The 21,417-nt window shown below is 43.8% G+C and overlaps 1 protein-coding gene across 6 annotated transcripts in view; it reads right to left on the bottom strand.

Moving 5' to 3' along the window:
- LOC138545302 (FRAS1-related extracellular matrix protein 1-like) overlaps window positions 1-21,417 on the bottom strand; it is a 1,530,918-nt gene that overhangs the window by 1,296,210 nt on the left and 213,291 nt on the right. For all 6 annotated transcript variants that reach the window (XM_069642060.1, XM_069642059.1, XM_069642062.1 and 3 more), the window contains 2 exons: window positions 14,192-14,286; window positions 11,802-12,115 (listed from right to left, as the gene is read on the bottom strand). In XM_069642060.1, the coding sequence (XP_069498161.1) occupies window positions 11,802-12,115; window positions 14,192-14,286 (409 nt within the window). The remainder of the gene's footprint in view (window positions 1-11,801; window positions 12,116-14,191; window positions 14,287-21,417) is intronic.

The raw sequence follows: 21,417 nt of genomic DNA, 5'->3' as shown, positions 1-21,417 counted from the left end.
GGTAAATGCAAATTTTGCAGGAAGAGAGAAATCTAATTATTACCCTCGGGGGAGAGGGATCGCACCCAAAGGTAGAGGGTTTGGATTTCAAGCACTGCAGGCAGGGTGGTTTAATGGGGGCAACTGCCATTTGGAGGACCAGGCAGGCTTGTAGATGCAGGGGAGGCAAGCAGCAAAACTGGCAGAAATTTGGCCCAAGAGGGGGGTCTGAATATCCACCGCCAAATAGTGCTGCACCTCAAGATTACAATGCTCTGGATTAAACACAGTATTTACCAGTCCAGATACAGGACATCAAACGCAGGAATTACAGCAGGTAGTATATAATCACAAATGCAAAAACCACAGCAGGCGGTGTAACCTCAGACACAGCAAACACACATACAGCCACAAATACCACAGAATACAGCAGATCAATGGAATGCAAACACATTGCCACAGGCCCTGGCAGCATCTGTAACATGGTGTGTGACAGTAGTGGTTGATAATCCTTTCACTTGGATAGAACTGAACATGTATCTGCAATAGGACAGCCCACAGGGAGACTTGATGTGCACAATTCTATTGAATACCCAAGACCCAAAAGAGGAACCAATGGTTGTGGTACCATATGCGAAAAATACTTTTTCCTTCCTAGGTGACATTGGGGCAACAGGATCCTGTGTTTGAAAGGGAAAGTTTCCAATATCAGGACTATCGATGGACGCACAAGGATTCTGTGGTGCAAGGACAATGGTTCTGTTCACAGAAAAATTACCCATAACCATAGAGGAACACGAGATGGCTATGCCAGTATATTCTCGAAAGACATCAGTCAACATATTGGGGAGAGACCTGATGAATAAATTAAACAGGACAATTTCTTTCACTGAAGAGGGGATAATTTGTTCTACACCAGGCATTCATTATTTAAATGCTAGCAAGTTTATTAGGGCATTTTATGGTCAGAAAGCACAGAGAGGGGTGCCACTAAACTCAGAGGTATTCCTGTATGGATAGAGATTCTATTGGCATTGCTTCCATGAATACAAGACAAACTGTTGCAATTACCCACAGAATTTTTTTCAGTCAGAGATACACACAGATTATAATTAAACTAGAAGCAGCAATAGTAAGAGAAGACAGTGACATTTCACAGGTTAGATAATGCGGGAGTGACTTGGCGCACTGAAGTAGCACTCGATTCGACACAGACTGAATAATTTGACTGATCAAGACTTATTTTTAGATGACGGCACAGGTGACAAGGTACTTTTTGATATTGATCTTACATATGATTTGCAAATAGAGTACAGAAGGTCTCCCAACTAATATCATTGAGGAGTAAAGTACCATCATTGATGCAGGAAGATTTGGCAAAAGTGCAGAGCTCCTCACTATGGGCCAGCGGTCCATATGATGTTGGCTTATAAAAAGGAGTAGGAACAGTCAAAACAAAACTAAACAAGGAGGCAAATCTAACATGAGTAAAGCAGTATCCCATGTCCAGAAAATCTGAGGGTATTTATGAAACTATCACTGCCTTGGTGCGGCAGAGTATATATGTACAGGCAGAATCATCATGTTACACAGAAGTGTACCCAGTAAAAAAGGCAGGAACAAGGAGGGTCTTGGAGATTTACACAGGACCTACACCATTTAACAACATTGTTGAAGTATAATTTCCCTTTGTGCCAAAACCATAAACAATATTATGCAACTGCCGGCCAATATTTTACAGTCGCCAATTTGGAGAATGCTTTCTTCTCCATTCCCCTGCACAAAGATTCACAATATTAGGGGACGTCCACATATAGCGTAATTCGATCGCAACACAGCTGCCTCCCACAGGGGTACTGTTAGTCCCTCTGTGTCTTCAACAGGGTGATGAAAATGGACTTGGGAAATGCCCAAACTGACAGCATTGTCATACAGTACATGGATGACTTATAAGTGAAACACAGGAAGAGTACAGAAAAGTCTGAGTGAATTATCAAAGGTTCAGGCTGAGAAAGGATACAGGGTAGAAAAAGGAAAACTGCAATATTGTGAAGAAGAGGTATTGTACATAGGCCAGTTAATATCAAAAGAGGGAAGAAAAGTGACACCTGAAAGGGCAGAGACACTCTGCAACACTGCCAGACCAAATAATGTGAAGGAGATGCAACAGTTTCTAGGACTGCACAATTATTGCAGAGCTTGTGTCTTTGATTACAGCACTTATATATGACCACTTTTGGAAGGACTCAAAAGGAGCACAGAAAGATAGGAGAGAGATGGCATGGACAAGATGACAGATGCTTTCGATGAACTAAAAAGAGCAATCTGCACAGCACCCGTGCTAGGGATTCTAAATTACAATAAGAATGTTTCTTGTTCTCCCATTCAAACAGAGCTGTGATGACAGCTGCCCTCCCACAGAGAACTTCAATTGGACACAAACCACTGGCATATTAAAGCAGTACCCTAGACCCAATAATGAAAGGCCATTAACCATGTGAATAAGCATTGGCTGCAGCAGCCTTTGTAATTGAGAAGTCAGCAAGTATCACCATGGGCTGTTCAGTTACATTATATTTGGCACATGCTCTTTTGCTATTCTTGAGAAACGCAAAAGTACATGGACTACTGTGGTGAATCTGGTGATGTCAGCACTCCCTCCCAATGGAAAACCTTGTCCCATGAGCCCAACCATGGGGATGGATGCTTGAGGGAGGATCATATAGGGAGAGATAATCCTCAGGGGAGGGAAGGAGACTGGTATTCCCCTTAACACTCACTCTATTAACCACACTCTCTAAGTTGCCCAACCCATAGGACATACTGCAATGTAGAGCCAATCTATGCACTTAGTGAGAACTGTAAGGATTTTTCCAAATCCCCATATGAAAACACTGGGATGAAGACGAGCAAAGCAATATGGATTAGGAACCAGAGACGTGCGCTAGTTGTTTATTGAAAACAGAAGGCGTAGCAGGGTTTAACAATTGGAAAGCCAAAATGGAGGAAGACTTACTGTCCCTGATGGGGGTCAGATGGCCTGAGGAAACAGCCTGCATTGCGAAGTCAGGAAGAGGCTGGAGACATTGCAGTGAGAAGTCCAAGAGATGGAGATCTGCTTCCGAGATGCTGAGAGAGCTGCTGGAGGTGTGGTGGAGAATGAAGGATGAGTAAAGCTTTTGCCAGACTCGATAGCAGACTGCAGATCGAGTCAGAGGACGTGAAGGATACTGAAGCTGCTGCTGAGAACCGGTGAGACCACGCAGGGGGACTGAGACACTGGGGTGCTTGCAAGGTCATACCGCATGCTCAAAGAAACAGTACATGAACATTGGCGAGACACAAATAGAGAAGTAGGGCCCACGGGACATTACTGGAGAAAGTTGAAAGTGAATAAGAAAGGGTTTCAGATCCAATGTTATACTGAAAGGAAGACTGAATCAGAAAACATAAGGCATGAGAAGGTGAAAGAAGAGATGAGATAATGTGAAGAGAGTATACCCGGCAGTGCAAGTGCAAGGCTGAGACCCGCACCCAATCAGAAGAGAACTGTGAGAATTAAGAGGGAAGTAACCTCTGGGGAATCTGGAAACTCAAGGGGAAGGGAGCAATACCCCCTGAACAGAAGTTTTGTTTGAACTGTGAAGACAAGGAGCAACAGAGTACCCCTTGAGTGTGAGAAATCCAGTGGAGGGGAACCATACCCCCTGGACTGAAAAAGTATAAATCTGTAAGGAAAGAAACTGTCCTTGTGCTGAGAAACTCAGGGGAAGGGAGGATCCTACCTGAAGATTGTGGAACTTTGATTTCTTGTTTCTTTTTGTACCTTTTTACTTTGGAGCTTCTTGTGGAAATTGTGGAGAGAACCACCATTACTCACTTGAGAGACTTTATACCTTTTCACGTTATCATAGGTTTGAGATGTAAGGGTCTTGTTCATATTTCGACACAGGACGGAGAACTCTTTTGTATTTGGACATTCTGACAATTGACATTTTATAGATATACCAGAGGACTGAGGTTTGTGCTAAACAATCACTGTTCAGAGCACCCAGAGCCCAACAAACCCTTCCCCAGTAAACAAACGGAGGACACAGGCAAGGGCAAGTTAGAACTGCCCTTTATTTTCCATAATAGACAGGGACCATACAGGAAATAATTATCATGCAATCACAGCTCCAGAGTCTGTGTCAGGGGCTTTTGTTAGTGTGTGTCATGACATGTTGGGGCTCTTCCCCAAAAACCTAAGAGTTTACCTTATGGAGTAGCTGGAGCAGTAGTGCCTATAGTTAGCTAACTGGTCCTCACATGTCAGGTGGCTTTGCCTGAGCTGTCCCCAAAAACTATCTATTACATTGTTGCAGGGTCACAGGATTAAAATTGGCCCTTGCCCTTTGCTATCCACTCCTGGATTTGTGCCCCCTGATTGGCTGAGTATGTCTCCTCAGGCCTGGGACCCAGCTCTGTTCTCAGTGCTCTGTGTACCTTCTCAAGGTGATGAGAAAGGCTTTGTGTCCCTATTGTTGCTACTGGAGAGTGCCTGCAGGTTGCAACATTGTAAAACACATGTATCAGTTCTTATCTGCTTCACGGGGAACTGCTCCTCTTCCCACCACGGGTAACTGGCTATTGTTCGGCCCAGACGGATCACGTGGGTGAAGACAGCAAAATTGAGTTTTTCTGTCTTCAATTAGTGAGGATTTATTCTGCTATTTTGGAGGTGGCTCCCTGTCCCTTGAGCTAGGAACGTCCTGCTCATATCTGACCTTGGCTGTGAGTGGCAGCCCTGGACAGTGTGCTGCAAAATCTGTTTTCTTTCATTCCATAGTCTGAGGCCTGTAGCTTCATGCAATTCTACTGTAGCTATGCTATGATTTATATATGTCTATATTGTATTATTTTCCTTAAGGGTTAGTGGTACTTAGACCTCCCAGGGTCCTTAAACGACCCTGTAGTTCCATATAGTTTGCTGCAATAGGCAGCTGCAAGCTTGCTCTGCATCTCTTGCTTTCTTGCGTTTCTGTGTTTTGCTAATGAAAAGAAAGGTTTCTGACAGTATACATATATATCTGTCCTCTATCTACAGAACTGTGTAAGCATGTTTTTCGTCTGTGCACTTGTGTTCATGTAACTTTGTGCAGTGATGCAAGTTTGCTTCATGGCTAAGTTACTATGCAGTGGTGTCTCTAATGACATCAGCACAGCTGGATATTTGTCCTTAGTCATTCAGGTCCAGTGTTGAGGCACCTGTATCCATGAAGACGTCAGATGGATACGGTTTGAATGGTTGTCTGAGAGAATATCAGTTTGCACACGTAGACATCACTGGCCCTCTGGGGGCTGGCAAAACAGTGTCTGGCATCTTGCATTTCTGACTCCTAGGGCTGTCATGCTTATAGGGGTACAGAGGGGCATTCTAGGGACCCTCTCTTCAGTCTCCCCTCTGGTTGACTTGTCAACCACTCCACCAAACCTAGTCACCATAGCCATATCTTTGTTATTCCTCCAAGATGTCCATAGTAATTTGCATGGTCATCCATACTCCATGCCCTGTAGCTGCATTCTCCTTCTGAGTTGCACCAAACCCATTTTGCACAGTATTTCCTGTTGTCCATGGGATCATCAAATGTTATCATCTCAGTCAGGAACAGTGAAAACTCCTTTATCTGTGTCCTTATTTAATTTCGTTCTTCTAATATCTTGTCTTCTTCACCATTTGTAATCACTACACTTACCAATATTAGTGCTCCTAGTACTACTTTAAGTCTGTCTTTGATCCATATTGACATCCTTGAAAATATGTACTACAGCCAGCTTTGATCTTTTCCTGTATCTTTTGCTTCCTCATCCATCTGGGCGTGCATTTTCGACACTCTGGTAACTGCTTCTGTGAATGCCATTTGCTTCTTCATTTGCAGGCATGAATGTACAGCAAGACAACACAATCTTGGCACACACTCCTCCTTCCATTGCTTTGAGAAGATCTAGAACATATCTGTTCTGGAGGGCCATCTACCTTACTGCTCTGAGCTCTTCTTTTATTGCTTCATTCTCCACCCAGATCAGTAACTTTGCACTTGCATCCCATTCATTCAGGTATTTGTCATTCTCTGCCTGTACTGTCTTTACTGCAACTTGTAGGAGTGTGTGTGCTTTGCTACTCACTAATCCCTCCTTCCAACCTCCAGCTGTGTACACTTGGCCATACACAAGCACCTGTGGTCATTCCCAACATCCTGGTTCTCCTCTCATTTGCTTGGTCCCTTCTTAGGACATAGTAATTCTTTCAGTGCTATTGTTTTTGTCTCTCCGTTCTGGGGGCCATATATTATGTATTGTATAGCTTAGTCTTGTTTCCAATGATTGTCCATCATGTTAAGTGTTTTCATATAACTATCTTCATAGGGGAATGTTGCCTTGGACATTCATGACAATTTTCCCGTTCTCCATTGGAAATCTTCCTCGGGTTGTAAACATGGACAGGTACATAAGGCATTTTGCTGTTGCTGCTGGTATTTCAGTTTCTACAAACATTATGGAGACACTCATGGCATGGGGCATGGGGTATGGGGGATTAGTGAGCTATTCACTGTACCCAAGAACCACCCTGCATCACCTCCTTTAAATCTCAATCTTGGCTGCTCATCCATTGCTACCAATGGAGAGCTTTGGCTGGGATGACTCTGTGCCTCTACCCCAACCATATAGCTGGTAGTAGTACACAAATCTCCCTCCAGTCTTTACACCTGCTACACTGGCCCATCAGGAAAAACCATTGTTAAGAACTTAAAACCTGATACAGATCATTACAGTACAGTTCAGGCTAGTGGACACGATCTCCCCTGCTCCATGAAGCAAGTACAAAGCTCCATCTAGCCTGATCAAAGCCTCTGAAAATGAAAATGTAGCACATTAAATGCTTCCATTACAATTTTGCTCGACACTTATCAATGTTCCCGCTTAGAGTATCCTGAAGTTCGTGAAATGACAGGTAGGTAAGTGGTTCAGATTCCATGCTCTCTGGCAGATATATTGTATGCCGGGGAAATGAAGTTTCACACTTACACAGCGAGCAGCATTAACAATCATGCTGAGAGTGTAAAATACATACTCAATGTGCCTCATTACACGGACGGCGGTGGACCAAGGTGCTATTAGCACCTTGGTCCATGCCGGTAAAATACCGGCACCGCCTTGGTGGAAAGGGGAATTACCATCCTATTCCAAGGTTGGTGGGGCAGTAATTCCCCCTTCCCCCATTGCCCTTCCCCATTCCCATTTTTGCCCCATAGGCATAATGGGAATGGGGAAGGTGCTAATTACGGCACCGCAAATTGCGGTACCGTAATTAGCTCCCTGGTCCCTTTGCGGGTTGGTTTTTAACGCCTGCAAAAAGCAGGCGTTAAATTCTCCAACCCGCAAAGGGACCTCGTAGTAAGGCGGTAAGGGTTTACCAGTACCGGTAAACCCTTACCACCTACCGTGTAATGAGGCCCAATGTATTTTAGTTCTGGGTTTCAGGTACTGGAGCAATCACTGCTTTTAGCTTACTGTGTGCAGCCTCAGATAGGACAAAAGTGACAAGTCTGCATTTCACGATGGTGTACCAGGCATATATAGACTTGGTCATATTCCGAGAACACGGAGCCACCCCAGCCACCCTCGATAAATGCTAACCAGTGCCATCCCTCACCCAATCAACCCTCACAAGTGTGGAACAATAAGAAGAAAAAAAAAGAAGGCATATCCTGAGGGTGTGTTCTTGGAGCATGTTGTTTCTGGAGGTTAGAGAAGTTTGGAGCAGGTTTCGAGGACTATGGAGGAGTGAAGGCTGTTGTAGGCAGGAGATGGAGTTAGGAGTAGGTGGTTAGAATTTGGAGGAGGCAGTAACAGGAGGTGGCAAGTAGGTAGTTCAGAGATTGGAGGAGGTGGTGACATCAGGAGGTGCTGTTCAGAATCTGGAGGCGGTGACTATCAGGAGGAGGTGGTCAAAGAGTGAAGGAGGTGGTACCATCGGGAGGAGCAACCAATTTGAATTTTTTTAATTTGAATTTTGAAATAATTTATACCGCGCACCTGATTAACCAACTCGTATTTGGGCGCTGCTGTATCAAGTACCATTCATCTTGCCATTTCTCACTTTGGTAATGTTATTAATTGATGCCATCTCCTCTGCTACCCATCTCTAGCAGAACAGGTAGGGCTTGAGGGGCCTACAAAATGTAGGGAGGGTTTTCATCTCGCAAATCTCTCAAGGTAGTTTGTTCCATAATCTGGGGTCATACACCCAGAATCTGCAATCCCCTTCACTCACGCACCTAATGTGTGGTACCTAGAGCAGATTCTTGTCAACTGAGCGCAGTTGCCATTTTGAGACGTGACTTTTAATTTTATCTGATAAGTATTTTGCCGCTATTTTGTTGGTTGACACATTTAAATATCAGACAAAGAATTTTAAAGTAAATTCGCTCTTTCACCGCTAACCAGTGTAAAGATCTTCTTAAGTCAGAAATGGGGGCTGATTTCTTTACCCTCTACACCAGCCTGATGGCCGCATTCTGGGCCTCTTGCAGTCTCCGCAATGGACAGGCTGATATACCTGATAACAGTGCGTTACCATAATCCAGTCTTGAATTGACCAATGTGCCCACTACCGCTGCTCTGTCTTCATTCACAACAAATGACAGGATATGTCTCAGAAGACACAAGGAATGGAATGCAGACTTCACCTTTGCACCCACCTGTGCTCCACATCCCATATTATCCTCCCAGACACAGCCCACTTTCTTAATTTTCTTCGCGAAATTCAGCATTGTCCCTAAGAAGCATGGAGACTGTAGCTCCTTCCTATGTTGCAAATGGTGCTTAGAAGCAAATATAGCCACCTCTGTTGCCTAGAATTCAGCAACAGACGATTAGCACACATCCAGGCCTGTACTTCTTGTAAAAAAGGTTCTACTAGCTCAAACATGTCCTCTGAATTCCGTATCCTCACGAACACCTGAGTGTCATCCGCATATGCATGAACCTGTATGCGGTGCGTTCTCAGTATATCCATGAGCAGCTTAATATACAGGTTAAAAAGCAGAGGAGAAAGTGAGGACCCCTGTGGGACTCCACACTTTTGTAACACAGAGTCTGATAAGAAGTCTCCAAGCTGGACTCTTTGTTCTGTTCTGGTGGGAACGATTCAAACCATTGAAGGGCTTGTTCCATTACACCACGTACCTCCCTCAAGCATTTTAAAAAAATCCCATGGTCTACCGTATTGAAAGAGGCGGACAGGTCTAACATGATCAACAAACACTTGTTCCCCTGGTCCGCCATTTCCAATAGATCATTCCAGACCGTCAGTAGTGCCGTCTCCGTCCCAAAACCCTGTCGGAAGCCGTATTGTAATGGGTCTAGGAGATTCTCACGTTCCCCATGTTCCTGCAACTGAGACGTAAAAATGTTCTCCAGAATCTTTGCTGGCCATGGTAATCCTGCTACTCTTCTATAATTCTGAAGATTCTTGGGGTCTAAGTTGGCTTTTTTTTTAGCAATGGGGTAACCACGGCTTTCTTCAAAGTTTGTGGTACTACACCTGATGTAAGGGATTTATTCACAAACTTTGTGATGAATGCAGCAATGTCTATGGCCAATCGTTTAGCAACTGAAGATTGAATAGGAAACAATGCATCAATAGTTGCCTTTAAACCAGAGAGTAATGAACAAATCCTCTCCTCAGATACTTCCATAAAAGCAAATGATTTCTGATCAGCCTCAACATCTGCCCCAACGACCCCACCCCTTTCGACATTGGTTTTATTACATACCAATGGTTACTGAGACTCCATGCCCTCTAATCTGGTTGCCTCCATTGTCCTCGATCTTCTTGGGGATCTCTCAGTTTGACTTTCATAATCTTTTCTTGTATTAGGTCAATTTTATTTAGGAAATTACTATTAAAAGCGTCAGCCTGTGCTTGTGACGATTCTGGAGCTGCTGACGCACACCCAGGGTTTGCTAGCTGAGAAATCACTGCATACAGTTCACGAGGCCTGTTCATAACATTATCAATTTTTCCAATCATCAATTTAGATTTGGCCTCAAAAATAGCCTTTCCATAGTCCCTTACTGTGCTCTTGACCTGTTCTAGATTACTCCCTGAGCGACCTCTTCTCAATTTTTTCTCCACAGCTCTCAGATGTCCCCTTTTTTGGGCTAAGTCTGCTGAGAACCAGGGACTGGTGGCTTTCCTAACCGTTTTTTGTTGGAGGGGGGGCCTGTTCATGACAAAGTCTAGGCATAATCTCAGTGCCCTTATTGAAAAATTCCTCACATGGCAGGGCTTCAACAATCTGGTCAAGAGTATTTTTCATATCCTCCCCTGAAATCTTCAATAGGTGTTTGGGCTTGCGATACTGACCAATCCAAGGATTCGTATCAGGTTTTTTCCAGACATTATCAATTCAAACAATCTAGCCTAATGATCCATGCACGATATTGAGATTGTGGGCCGCATTACGAGAATGGATGTAGCCATGGAGCTATTAGCTCCATGGCTGCCTCTGTTCCGGGCTCCATTACCGGGTTCCTGCAATGAGGACTTACCGGGATACTCCGACATAGGAGGACCCAGTAAATCCTCCTTGCAGGAACCCATCCCCATTCCTATTTGAGCCCCCATAGGGCTCAATGCGAATGGCGAGGGAGGTAATAACGGGCAGATTACATCTGCCTCGTTATTGCCTCCCTCTTCCCCTCGCGGGATATGGAAGGCACGCCTGGTTTTACCAGGCATGCGATCCGGGTCCCGCAATGGGAAGCTCGTAATCGGCACTCCCGGAATGAAGGAGTCCAGTCCCGTAACGGCACCCTTGATTACGGGAGCGCCAGCCTTATAATGAGGCCCTGTGTCTAGGAAATGTATCATCTCCCCTCTATATATCAGGATGTCCAAACAGTGACCCTGACAATGTAAGGAAGATGACACTAGAGTTCCATAACATGCACATCCAAGATCCCCATTAGTTCCTTGCCATCTACTGATGGCATGTCCTCGGCCCATATATTAAAATCACCCAATGAAGATAGTAAGAAAAGGACTGTTGTGGTGGTCAGACTGGCCACAGGCAGGAGCAGTCAGTGGAAGGAGGAATGAGACGGCACAGGAAGGCTACCATGAGGTCAGAGAGGAGAATAGAGGTCCGAAGGTATAAGTCTGCTGGAGAGCGGCCATGGGAAGTAGTTAGATCACAGGAGGAGACTTGATGTCAGTCAGCCATATGTACAGGACCCACGAAAGCCCACTTCTAGACTGGTAAAATAGCTCAGCGGGTAGAGAGCTTGCTGCTGCCATCTATGTGTAATCTGCAGGTTCGAATCCCGGCAAGGCCACCTCAGCATTTCATCCATCCGAGCTGAATAAAGGAGTACCAACATTGTTTGGGATGCTAAATGTATTTAACTCTGTTCTATGTACAGCGTTTTAGCAAATGTGCTACATAAATAACAAATCCTCATCATTATGCAGCCTATGCGGATTGGCCACCACCTGGGCTGTGAGGACATGGCAACAAAGACTTTTCATAGCGATTTTTAACAATTTTCCATGTACTTAATCTTATTTTTGTGCTGAACTGTTGGACCTTCAAAAACAAAGACTGTAAAAATCCACTTTCCGAATCCAGTCATTTGTGCATCCGAGGAGAGTCTCCATGACAACACCTAATGCTCCGAATTCAACCATGTTTGAAACTTCCCTGCTAACAAGGAACAGTTGCAATTGTGTAACACCATTTTGTTGTTGCTTCCAGAATACTCAATCAAGTTCTTACCTTTTCTCTCTCTGTTGCTTTTCTGCATTCCCACGTCATCTTCTCTTCTTTGTAGTTTGGGAGCATCAACAACCAATTGTCCATATGCAGGAAAGAGAATCTCGGAAGTCAAGAGCCTCACTGTGCAGATATTTGCAGACCTTTCTCTGTTATGCTTAATGGACAAGATGTTTTTATCCACAGGTTTAGTGGTGACCCCAAGGAATTCGGTAACTTCCAATTGACGTTGTCCAAAATTGACAATTCCGGATCTGGGATCGACAATTTGTACTCGAAGGATGGTTGTCTCAACATTTGTCTCCAGAAGAGTAAATCTGAATGTAAAAATAAACAGAAAGGTGTTTATGTATTGCATGGGCTATTAGCACATCTATGAAATCGAATACACTATCATCAAATGAGCGATGTACATATGCTTGCTCATTTTCCATTATTTTAGACATTTGATATATAGCACATAAGTATCTCCAAGGAGCATTGGGCTCTTCACTTATCTGTAGCAGAGCAGGAGATTTTCAAATTTAAGGGGGCGTACACAGGCCAGTGTTAATAGTGAGGTGCAGTTGAGACATGTGTAAATGAACTTGGACCCGATGGGGAAAAGGAAGGTCCGTACTAGACAGAATATTGTATAGGTGTGTGTTGTACATTTAGGATACATTGCACATGTTTGGAAAGAGAAGCACCAGGAGAGAATTGATTTGGCTGGCCAAAATTACATTGAAAAGTAAATTAGGTGGGCTAGTCCTCAATTAATTTAACAACACTGACCACTTAAACAGTTAATGCTAGTATAATTGAAAGGAAACAAAAGGTCTAGCAATGAAAATTAGTGGTTCGAGGGCCTGTCCAGAGAACCCTGAAAAGGGAGACTCAGTTGTTAACCTTCTACAATGCACACATTGGGCTTCGTTACGAGTTTGGAGGTAGCCATGCCCTTTTTAGTGGCATGGCTACCCCCAAACTCAGGTCCGGGTCCCGCAAAATGGGAATAACCAGGCCATTTCGACCTTTGCAGGCCTGGTAATTCCCATTTGGGGGACCCGGACGCGGTACGTACCCATTCCCATTTGAGCCCCCATTGGGCTCAATGGGAATGGGAAGTATGCTAACAACGGACCCGTTAATGATGAGTCCGTTGTTAGGATCCTGTTCCGCTTGCGGGTGCCACTCTGCACATCTGGTCTGACCGGGCGTACATAGCGGGACCCACTGCAGAACTCGTAATGTGGTGGCCCGGTATGAAGCGAAAGCTTTGTAAACTTCTAAAAACTGCTTTTGAGATTGAAATAAATATTTCCAAAACTGTTTGAACTGTACTAGGATCTCACATCCTGATTGTTTCTTTATCAATATATGTACCCTCATGGGCATATCAGGAATTTGCAAGGCGCCCTTTAGATAATTTTGGCTTTTCTAGTTACTACACGTCATTTGCTAGCTGGGCTCCGTATTTTTGCACTTCCATTAGATTTGGCTCATGGATGGCACTTTAACACCTCCTGAAAAGGGCCACAACTAATGGTACAGGAGTAAGAGGGCTGGACGACTTGGTAGACAATGCACAATGTGTTATTTTGTGTGTTCCTCCAAGCTTGGTTTCAAGGCATGGATTCTCTTTGATTAACCACAATTCACTGTTTACCAGTTTATTGACTTAAACCAATTCCCTGTCATAGTGAGTTGATTTCTCTAAAGGAACAACGTATTGTCTGCAAATGGCAATATATTGTAAACGGGAGAAAATGTGCTTTTCAAATGACAAAACGGATTATCTCACAACAGTGTGTTGGCAATACACTCTCCCAGTAGTCATGGTGGTGCGGATAACACAATGTCTGCCTTACTTCCGTTACTCTTTTGCACTTCATTCTAGAGTACCCCAGGCCCATTCCATAGGTTTAATAATGTATTAGTATAACAATATCAATGGATAATCTAGATCACTAAATTAGTCAATTAAAACATAGATAACAGTAGCAAACAGTGAGCAAATTGCCATATTAGTTAATTGCAAGGAATATATTAGACTGCATTTGTCCTTTAACGATTCTCTTCACAGTAAGTTAAATGCATCTACCGTGCACCATTCAAATTCACATCATCAGAAAAAAGCTATTCAAATCTTAAAGAGTGTACATGTTTACTAACATTGAGATTCAATTAGATACTACAGATTTAAGTGAACAAGGCTGGCACTCAAGTCATCTCCATTAACTGCCAGGTAAATCCTATTGACTACAACACTTCCCTGGGCAATGAAAAAAACACCTGTGAGAAAGGTAGATTACATATGACTTTAGGTCTGTGCATTGGAGTAGAAAAGTATTACCAGCGGTAGTAGCATTTGTACAGGGCAGTACATGCGTATTGAGATCATATTTCTTTACCTGTATACACGCAGCATTACAGTATCCTCTTGCAAGAGTGGAGAACCATTGTGGATGTATTTAACTTCATCAGATAGGAAGTGGCAATCAAACACCTGCAAACCACAAAACAAGCCATAGTGTTACACATTCCACTTAAGAAAATATAAGGGTTATCCTGTCTACCGGATGACTAGTTGCCATGTTCGGTGAATGGGAACAGATTGTTGGGGGTTCTCAGATGCAAAAAGCTGGGTTGGAACTGTATAATGAGGTGCATAGAAGGTGGTGGCTTCTTTATCGGCAGGTGGAATGTGAGCTTGGATACTGTGGTAGGTGGGGTTACCTTTCTAGGATATCCACCATTGGGGGGATGCGGATTTCCTTCATGCTGTGGGGTTAGGGAGTATAGATGGGGTGGCTGGGAGGAAGGAAGACCTGTCACAGCTCTTTTCCCTCTGCAAGATGTTCACAACCTTCATTTTAGACCCTAGCTTGGTTACATTCCCACCCATGGCTTGCATCGGGTTTCTCCTCACTTATACGTCTCCTTACTCTCCTATTAATTCTTCATTGCACCCCTTTCCTTGCTCTGCTCTGAACGGTTCATGACATCCTCTTGTTTATCGTGATTTCTGTAAAGCTCTCCTGTGCCTCCTGGCTAGAATGTGGTATTGAGATACAGCAAAGGGATATTAAATACATTCTTCCTGTTCTACTCCTCCATGACTGCTATTGTTCTGCCTGCTCATTTGTGCTATAATGGTCTCAAGGTCATTGGTATTGCCCATGGAATGTTCCGCATATGTGGGTGTGGGTGTATTACACAGGTGTTTATGCAGCATCAGGGAAGGGCCTTGCACCAGGAACCAGTGCTTAAAATGATCAGGACAGGCTGTTGCGTCTCGTGTATTTATTAACACAACCATGCAATGGAGTGAAAATACTTGTAAGAACAATTCTGATTTCACTTGATATACAAAAATGTTCACTTTCCTAAACTCTGAAAGTCGCACATGTGAGGGCACTGTAATATCACCATCATGGGAATTCGAGGAAAGGCATATTAGTAAAAGTCAGAAACTAAATAATTTCGCACATTTGATGCCTATGGGCTGATGGAGGCGTGGAGAAATTCAACATTCGATATATCACACTTAAAATCTGAAGCAAGCGATACACTTCAGTGCCTACGCTGTAATGTTAAAAATCCTGTAATGTCTGGACCAGCAATTTGGATCGAAGGCTTTTGAAAAGTCTTGCTCATGAGGAACCGTCTTAGATGAGAAAGCAGGGCCCAGGCTTCGCTGAAATATGTTTGAACTTCATTAATATTGCAGGTTCTGCCATCCTCACCCAATTCAGTGATGGGTGATCCTCATACTCGCACCTCCATATTTGACTTCCCATACTAAAACTGTTAGGAGGGAACACAATCCATTACTGTGTGTCAAAATGCAGTGGAATTGTAGATAATGTGCTCCCCCCTTTTCATAAACACAAGTGAGGGACTAAACGAGTTACACATGCAAACAGTGGGCCTCATTACAAGTCTGGCGGTCCTGAAATAAGGGTGCTGGTAGAATAGTCCCGGCACTGTTTCCGGACCGCCAGACTGACCTGCTGGGAGCACCGGCCCCTGCAGGCATTGTTTTCACAGAAGAACTGGCACCGTTAGCAACAGTTTTGTTGCTTCCATGTCCCTATTACCGTGTAACCCTATCAGACTCTACGGGAATAGTGACTTATACACTTTCCACCGCGTGACATCCCGGGCTGCCGGGACTTGTAATGTCCCGGTGGCATCGGAATCGCAGGCGGTGGAGTGGTGCTACGAGGTTGGTGGGAATCGCACCTTCTTTTGCTAGTGATATTCCAGGTTGGCCATTTTTCGGGGTGGGGGCAGGGGTGGGTTACTTCAGTGTACAACAAGAATGCTCTTGATAGAGGTACATGAAATTAGCATAAACATGTCGAAGCAGGCATTCACAAGACAGCAGATTGCCAGGATACAACGCTGACGGGGAAGGAGCAACTGCTTACATGGACGCTCCAGTGTGACTTTTCCATCACAAAGTTTATAGTGACCGGAGAGAGGGGTTTGCTGTAGCAAAAGGATGCATGTAGGAGGAGCCAAGACAGACGTGTGCCACTACACAAGAGTTTTGCAGCGAGAAACAAGCAGACCGCTTACATAGTAACTGAAAAATGTAGCTTTTCCCTTATATTTACCAAGACCCCCATAAAAGTGTGCTCACTGGAGGGATTTGGAAACCTGGCCTTCATTGTAGAGAGGAGGGGGAGACACAAGGATATGCCAGCATAAAGAAGGTGTGCGTGGCTCTCCGTCCTTGAAAAAATGACAGCACATTGGAGCGGGACGGCAGAGGCTTCACAGCATGCAATGTGTGATCATCCATTGGGTGGTGTGGATGGGCACTGGACGCTGTGCCTCCTTGATTCACAACTGGTATTGGTCTTCTACTGTGCAAGATTCATGCTTAGAATGGAGTTGCATTCATTGCTTATTGATGCCGACAGAGAAGTAATACACTCTAGAGAAGTGGCAATTCCATCCTCCATCCAGCTTCTAGAGTGTCTAGCCCATGCTCGGGGTAGTGTGTGCATTTGCCTACCTCATCCCAACCTCACTAGGACACCACCTTTGTGCGCTCAATCCACAAGAAGAGGCCTTCACTCAATGCTTAACACTCTCCTCAATGTTGTATTGCCAAGGCTGATTAATATTTAGTGTTGTAGCTGCATTAAACTTCTGCGGCAACAATAAGCCACCTTTTTTATTGAGGGTAGGAGATTCAGTTTATGGCGACCGCTAATCCAGGCATGCTGATTGTTATCATCATTTTCATTGAGATGCACTTGGTATTGATGAAATGAAGCGCTCATGAACTTTAAGCTTGTTTTAGTGATCTAGTGGATGCTTAATAATAATAATAATTCAGCATTTATATAGCGCTACGAACCTGCAAGTATCTGAGCACTGCTTATTATTACCCACAGTGTGTGGTGCTCATTTATCAACCTCGGAAGGATGAAAGGCTGAGTTTGGTCCTGCCGGGATTCGAACCTGCATCAGCAGGCTCTGCACAGATGTCAAAGCAAACGCTCTACTCGCTGTGCTATCTACTGGCAACATCACTGACTCTGTAGGCTTTTTAATTAATTATGGGCACATGCAATGCTGTTATTTCAGTCTCTCCTGTAACATGGCCAAAGTCAATATATAATAGAACACGTATGTGGACTGTCAATCTTCTCCTACTGGTAACTGTATGCAAGGGCCGGCCAATAGTAGAGTGAACCCATGAAGCACACATAAATTTACCCATCAAGTTACATTTGCACACAAATTAAGTTTACATTTTTTTCGATCATTAAGCGCCCATAATCAAAGGTTACATGCCAAAACTGACCGACTTCCTGTATGCAAACCGACCTTGTGACTTGTTGCCTGAATTTACTGCATAGCGTCTCAATGAATGTTCATGTCTTCTGTTCCAACCAAATCCAAGACAGACTATTCAGTTACGGTAATTGTAGATTTTTGTGATCAAATATAAAATAAAACCTTAGTTCACCAACTTGTTTGCTAAAAGCGTACGTCTGTCTTTCCATGGTCTGTATTCCCATAGTGATGCAGGGAATTTAAACGATTCTGAAAAGTTGCTTGCAAATGTTTCTAGTGTCAAGATGTAGCTTCTGGGCAAATTATGGAAGTATTTTAAATTCAGTGGTTAGGCCATTAAGAGACTAATGAAACAAATAGATTATCCGTCATGATTCTTCACATTTGGCAAATTTAAAATAAACCTATTATCTTGATACGTATGAATCCTTATTACTCCCAAGGAATGAAACACGTTTTTATTCCCATACACTTCACCTCTACTGTAACTTAATAAAACTCAGTGGACAAAGGCACCCTGAGGGTCTGGAGGCTAAATTAACCCTCTCATTGCACATCTTTACTTAAATCACCTCTCATGCCTATTTTCAAAGGTGTAAAGATCAAAAGTTGAGTGGCCTTGTAAAGATTATCGCAACAGATCCAAATGGCTAGCGCACTGAGCAGAACTGTGGACCTTGGCTAGTGAAAGCCAGCGGTGCGGGTTGCACACCCTTAGTCTAGCTAAAGAGCCAGTGCAATGTACGTTAATGGTGTTAGTGATCTTGTTGTATTCTTAGGTTGAACAAAATACATAACTAGAGATTCTTGTTGAGACAAAACAAGGTTGTATTCAATATGTTGACTACTATACTGCGGCCAATGCCAAAAAGGTACAAAGCCTATGCATTTCGGACCAGTGGTCCATCCTCTGGGCATAAAGCTGTGCATGTCATTAAGAAGGACATCAGGACCCCAAACAATCTGTGGTGCAAGGGCAACCCCATGCCAATTACAAAACGATACATCATTAGAGAACCGTGTGGAAATGTCACAAAATGCATTCAGTGGTTACATCCCACCATCGCAATTACATATTTGATGGTTAAAAAGAGACAAAATGTCACCGAAATCACATAGTTCAATAAGACCATATCATTGAGTAATGGGCATAAATAAATCAAAGCAATCAAAACAATGCAAAAGCGAAGGAAACGTGATGGGAGCAAAAATCAACCGAATGGAATTAGGACATGAACCGTACCATGTTGGTGCTTCAACTGACTGGAAATGAAGCGCACCACAATTGTAGCCAATGGTACTCAATAACACATGTCGCAAAATTCCATCTACCTGGCACATAGAACGGGAATGGTGACTCAGGGTGTCTCGACGTGTCACAATCGTCAGCTGGCCATCTGGCTGCCCACCCCAAGTGTATGCTTGCAAATGACAGCAAAAAATAAATCAAAGTGTGTGTCATGACCAACTGCTCCTACTGTTGAAAGTAAGGTAACATAATACCACAGTAATCACTGTAGTGCATCCTGCACTCAAAACTAATGACCCATCCCGGGTCTGACATAGCCTTACTTGTTAGAGCAGTGGAGGAGTGTTCATCCGACTTGCCTAGAAAGAGGTGCCTAAAGGTCAGCAAGTCCTAAATGAATTACTACATATAACCACCTCTTCTGCCTTTCTACAAATAGAGCGCTTGAAAATGCACTTCATTAATATCGAGCCTTTAACTACTGGGTCAGTACATACCTCAATCATACCAGCAAAACTAGAGGCAGGCAAAGTATGTGCATCAAATAAAAATCACCCGCCCAATCCCCAGCGTGTCCTCATCACATATTCCCAGGCGGAGGGTGGGCATCAAACCCAAGTGGGTCCCAAAGGCTGAAATAGCTTTGACTATAGGGGCAGGAAAGCAACATCCCCACAGTAAAACTCCTTTCCCACATATCGTTAACAGGGTGTAGACCATGGTTGGGTACTCGTGTGGGACGGTAGGGCTTTTATGGAAAAGGGTTTCTTATCATGAGATGCACTCTTGTCGGTGTAGTCGGACAGTGTCTCGAAAGTATAGCTCAAGGGCAACGCACCGGTCTTGGAAGCAAAACGATGTGGAGCAACACAGGTTCGATCCCCGGGTCCGCGATTACAAACCTCTGGTTATTAAGCGCGTTATAAATAACCAATTACAATAATGAAGAGTGATTGGGAGGTACAAATCTCGGTTTGAAAATTCCGCCCTATACCAATACAAATAAAATCCAGGAAATTGCTAGGCAGGGTGATATTTTACTAATTGTTGCACATAAATACAGAAGGAAAGCGTTATGCTTGCTGTCAAAAGGATAGGTGTATTACTTAGCTCTCACAACCGACAATTTTGCAATCATTTGCCAGCGTAATGTAACATAATGGAGGGACTAAATTAGGAATGATTTCCATTTTAAGTTGTTTAAATGACTGCAGAGATATGTCTCCTGTCAGCAGCATCAAAACGAATTGGGTGAAATTGGAGCTTGGCCTGTTCTTCAAGAGCTATTCTTCAAGAGCTCAGCTCAGGTCAAAGTCCCATGACAGCCATTGGAGCCCTAATTTAATTGGTTCATCTGATTACTGCATGACTAGAGGTGGAAGGAACAAAAAATAAATATGGATAAACACACATGGAAATGCTGAGATAAACAAATACCATAAAACCAGGAATCTTAAAGGATTGTTTGTCAATGGAGGGGGGGGATAACATGTTTAAAGTAAGCAATCTCTTTGCTAACAATGTCCAAGGCATTTATAAAACCGTCTATTTACTGACACAGCTGCATGGCTGCTGTAAAGCAGGCCTTCTATGCTGTGGGGCTGTCCACCAGCTCCCACTTCCCCTTTTCCAGCCTCCCTCCCGCTACAGGCAAGTCATTTGGGAGAGTAACCTCGAGCCAATAAGAGGAACAAGAGCAGTCGGGGCAACTATAACCTTTGCATAACCCGGACCCTCAGTAATATCAGAGGTGCCAAGGGGAAAAGGATAGGCCAAATAGGAAATCTGGTTTTATGGGGAAAAATCCTGCCTGCTGACTGTGGAACTCAATCAAGAAGGGTAAGTGGAAGAAGCGTGTGGGATGATGGCTACCAGTGGGAACCAACGCTTAGCCGAGATTTTACCAGACCATCAACTGTAACTTATTTCTTGAGACCCATGTCAACGTTTGGACTTCTTTATCCACCTTAGACTTAAGTCTGAACACCTTATCACTACTCACCCTTCACCTTTTACCTGGCCGGGCAGATGAGATACTGGATATCCACTTGTTAAAGTTGGCTGCATAAGCTCTTAGTCATGTTACATTGTAAAGAACATTTGTGCTTTCCATTTGCCCATGAAGGTCCAATAACGAACGTGAGCTAAGCTCACCACAATAGCATATTTTGAAAAAGTCCCCTGAATGATCAGCGACTTCTGAAAAAGCAGCTATCTACTAGCCGGTGTCACGGCTCAAGGGCAAATCAAACTCTGCAGTGTGCTAGGATGCTGGAACATGCGTCATCAGCAAAATGTTTGGAATGCGCGTACTCAAGCCAGTGTACCAGATTGCCACGGTATCCAGTGATAAAGACGCTGGGAGGAGGTCGCAAGGGGGAACATTTCCCGAGTTTGCATTCCGAAGAAAATCAAGCACTTTCCCCAACTATTCTAGGACTGGAGTGTAACAGTAATAAATACCCATCCTAGAATAAGTGGGGGAAGGCTTTTAGAGGTGCAGAGAAATACAATCGGGTACCTGGCGATTTTTTCCCAAGGCGACATTTTCTCATAGAAACATTGCCACAG

Source organism: Ambystoma mexicanum, chromosome 1q (genome assembly GCF_040938575.1).
Source record: "Ambystoma mexicanum isolate Mex_15411 chromosome 1q, UKY_AmexF1_1, whole genome shotgun sequence".
Taxonomy (NCBI): Eukaryota; Metazoa; Chordata; class Amphibia; order Caudata; family Ambystomatidae; genus Ambystoma; species Ambystoma mexicanum.
Note: the sequence above shows the minus strand (reverse complement) of the source record. Positions and strands in the feature narration are given on the sequence as shown.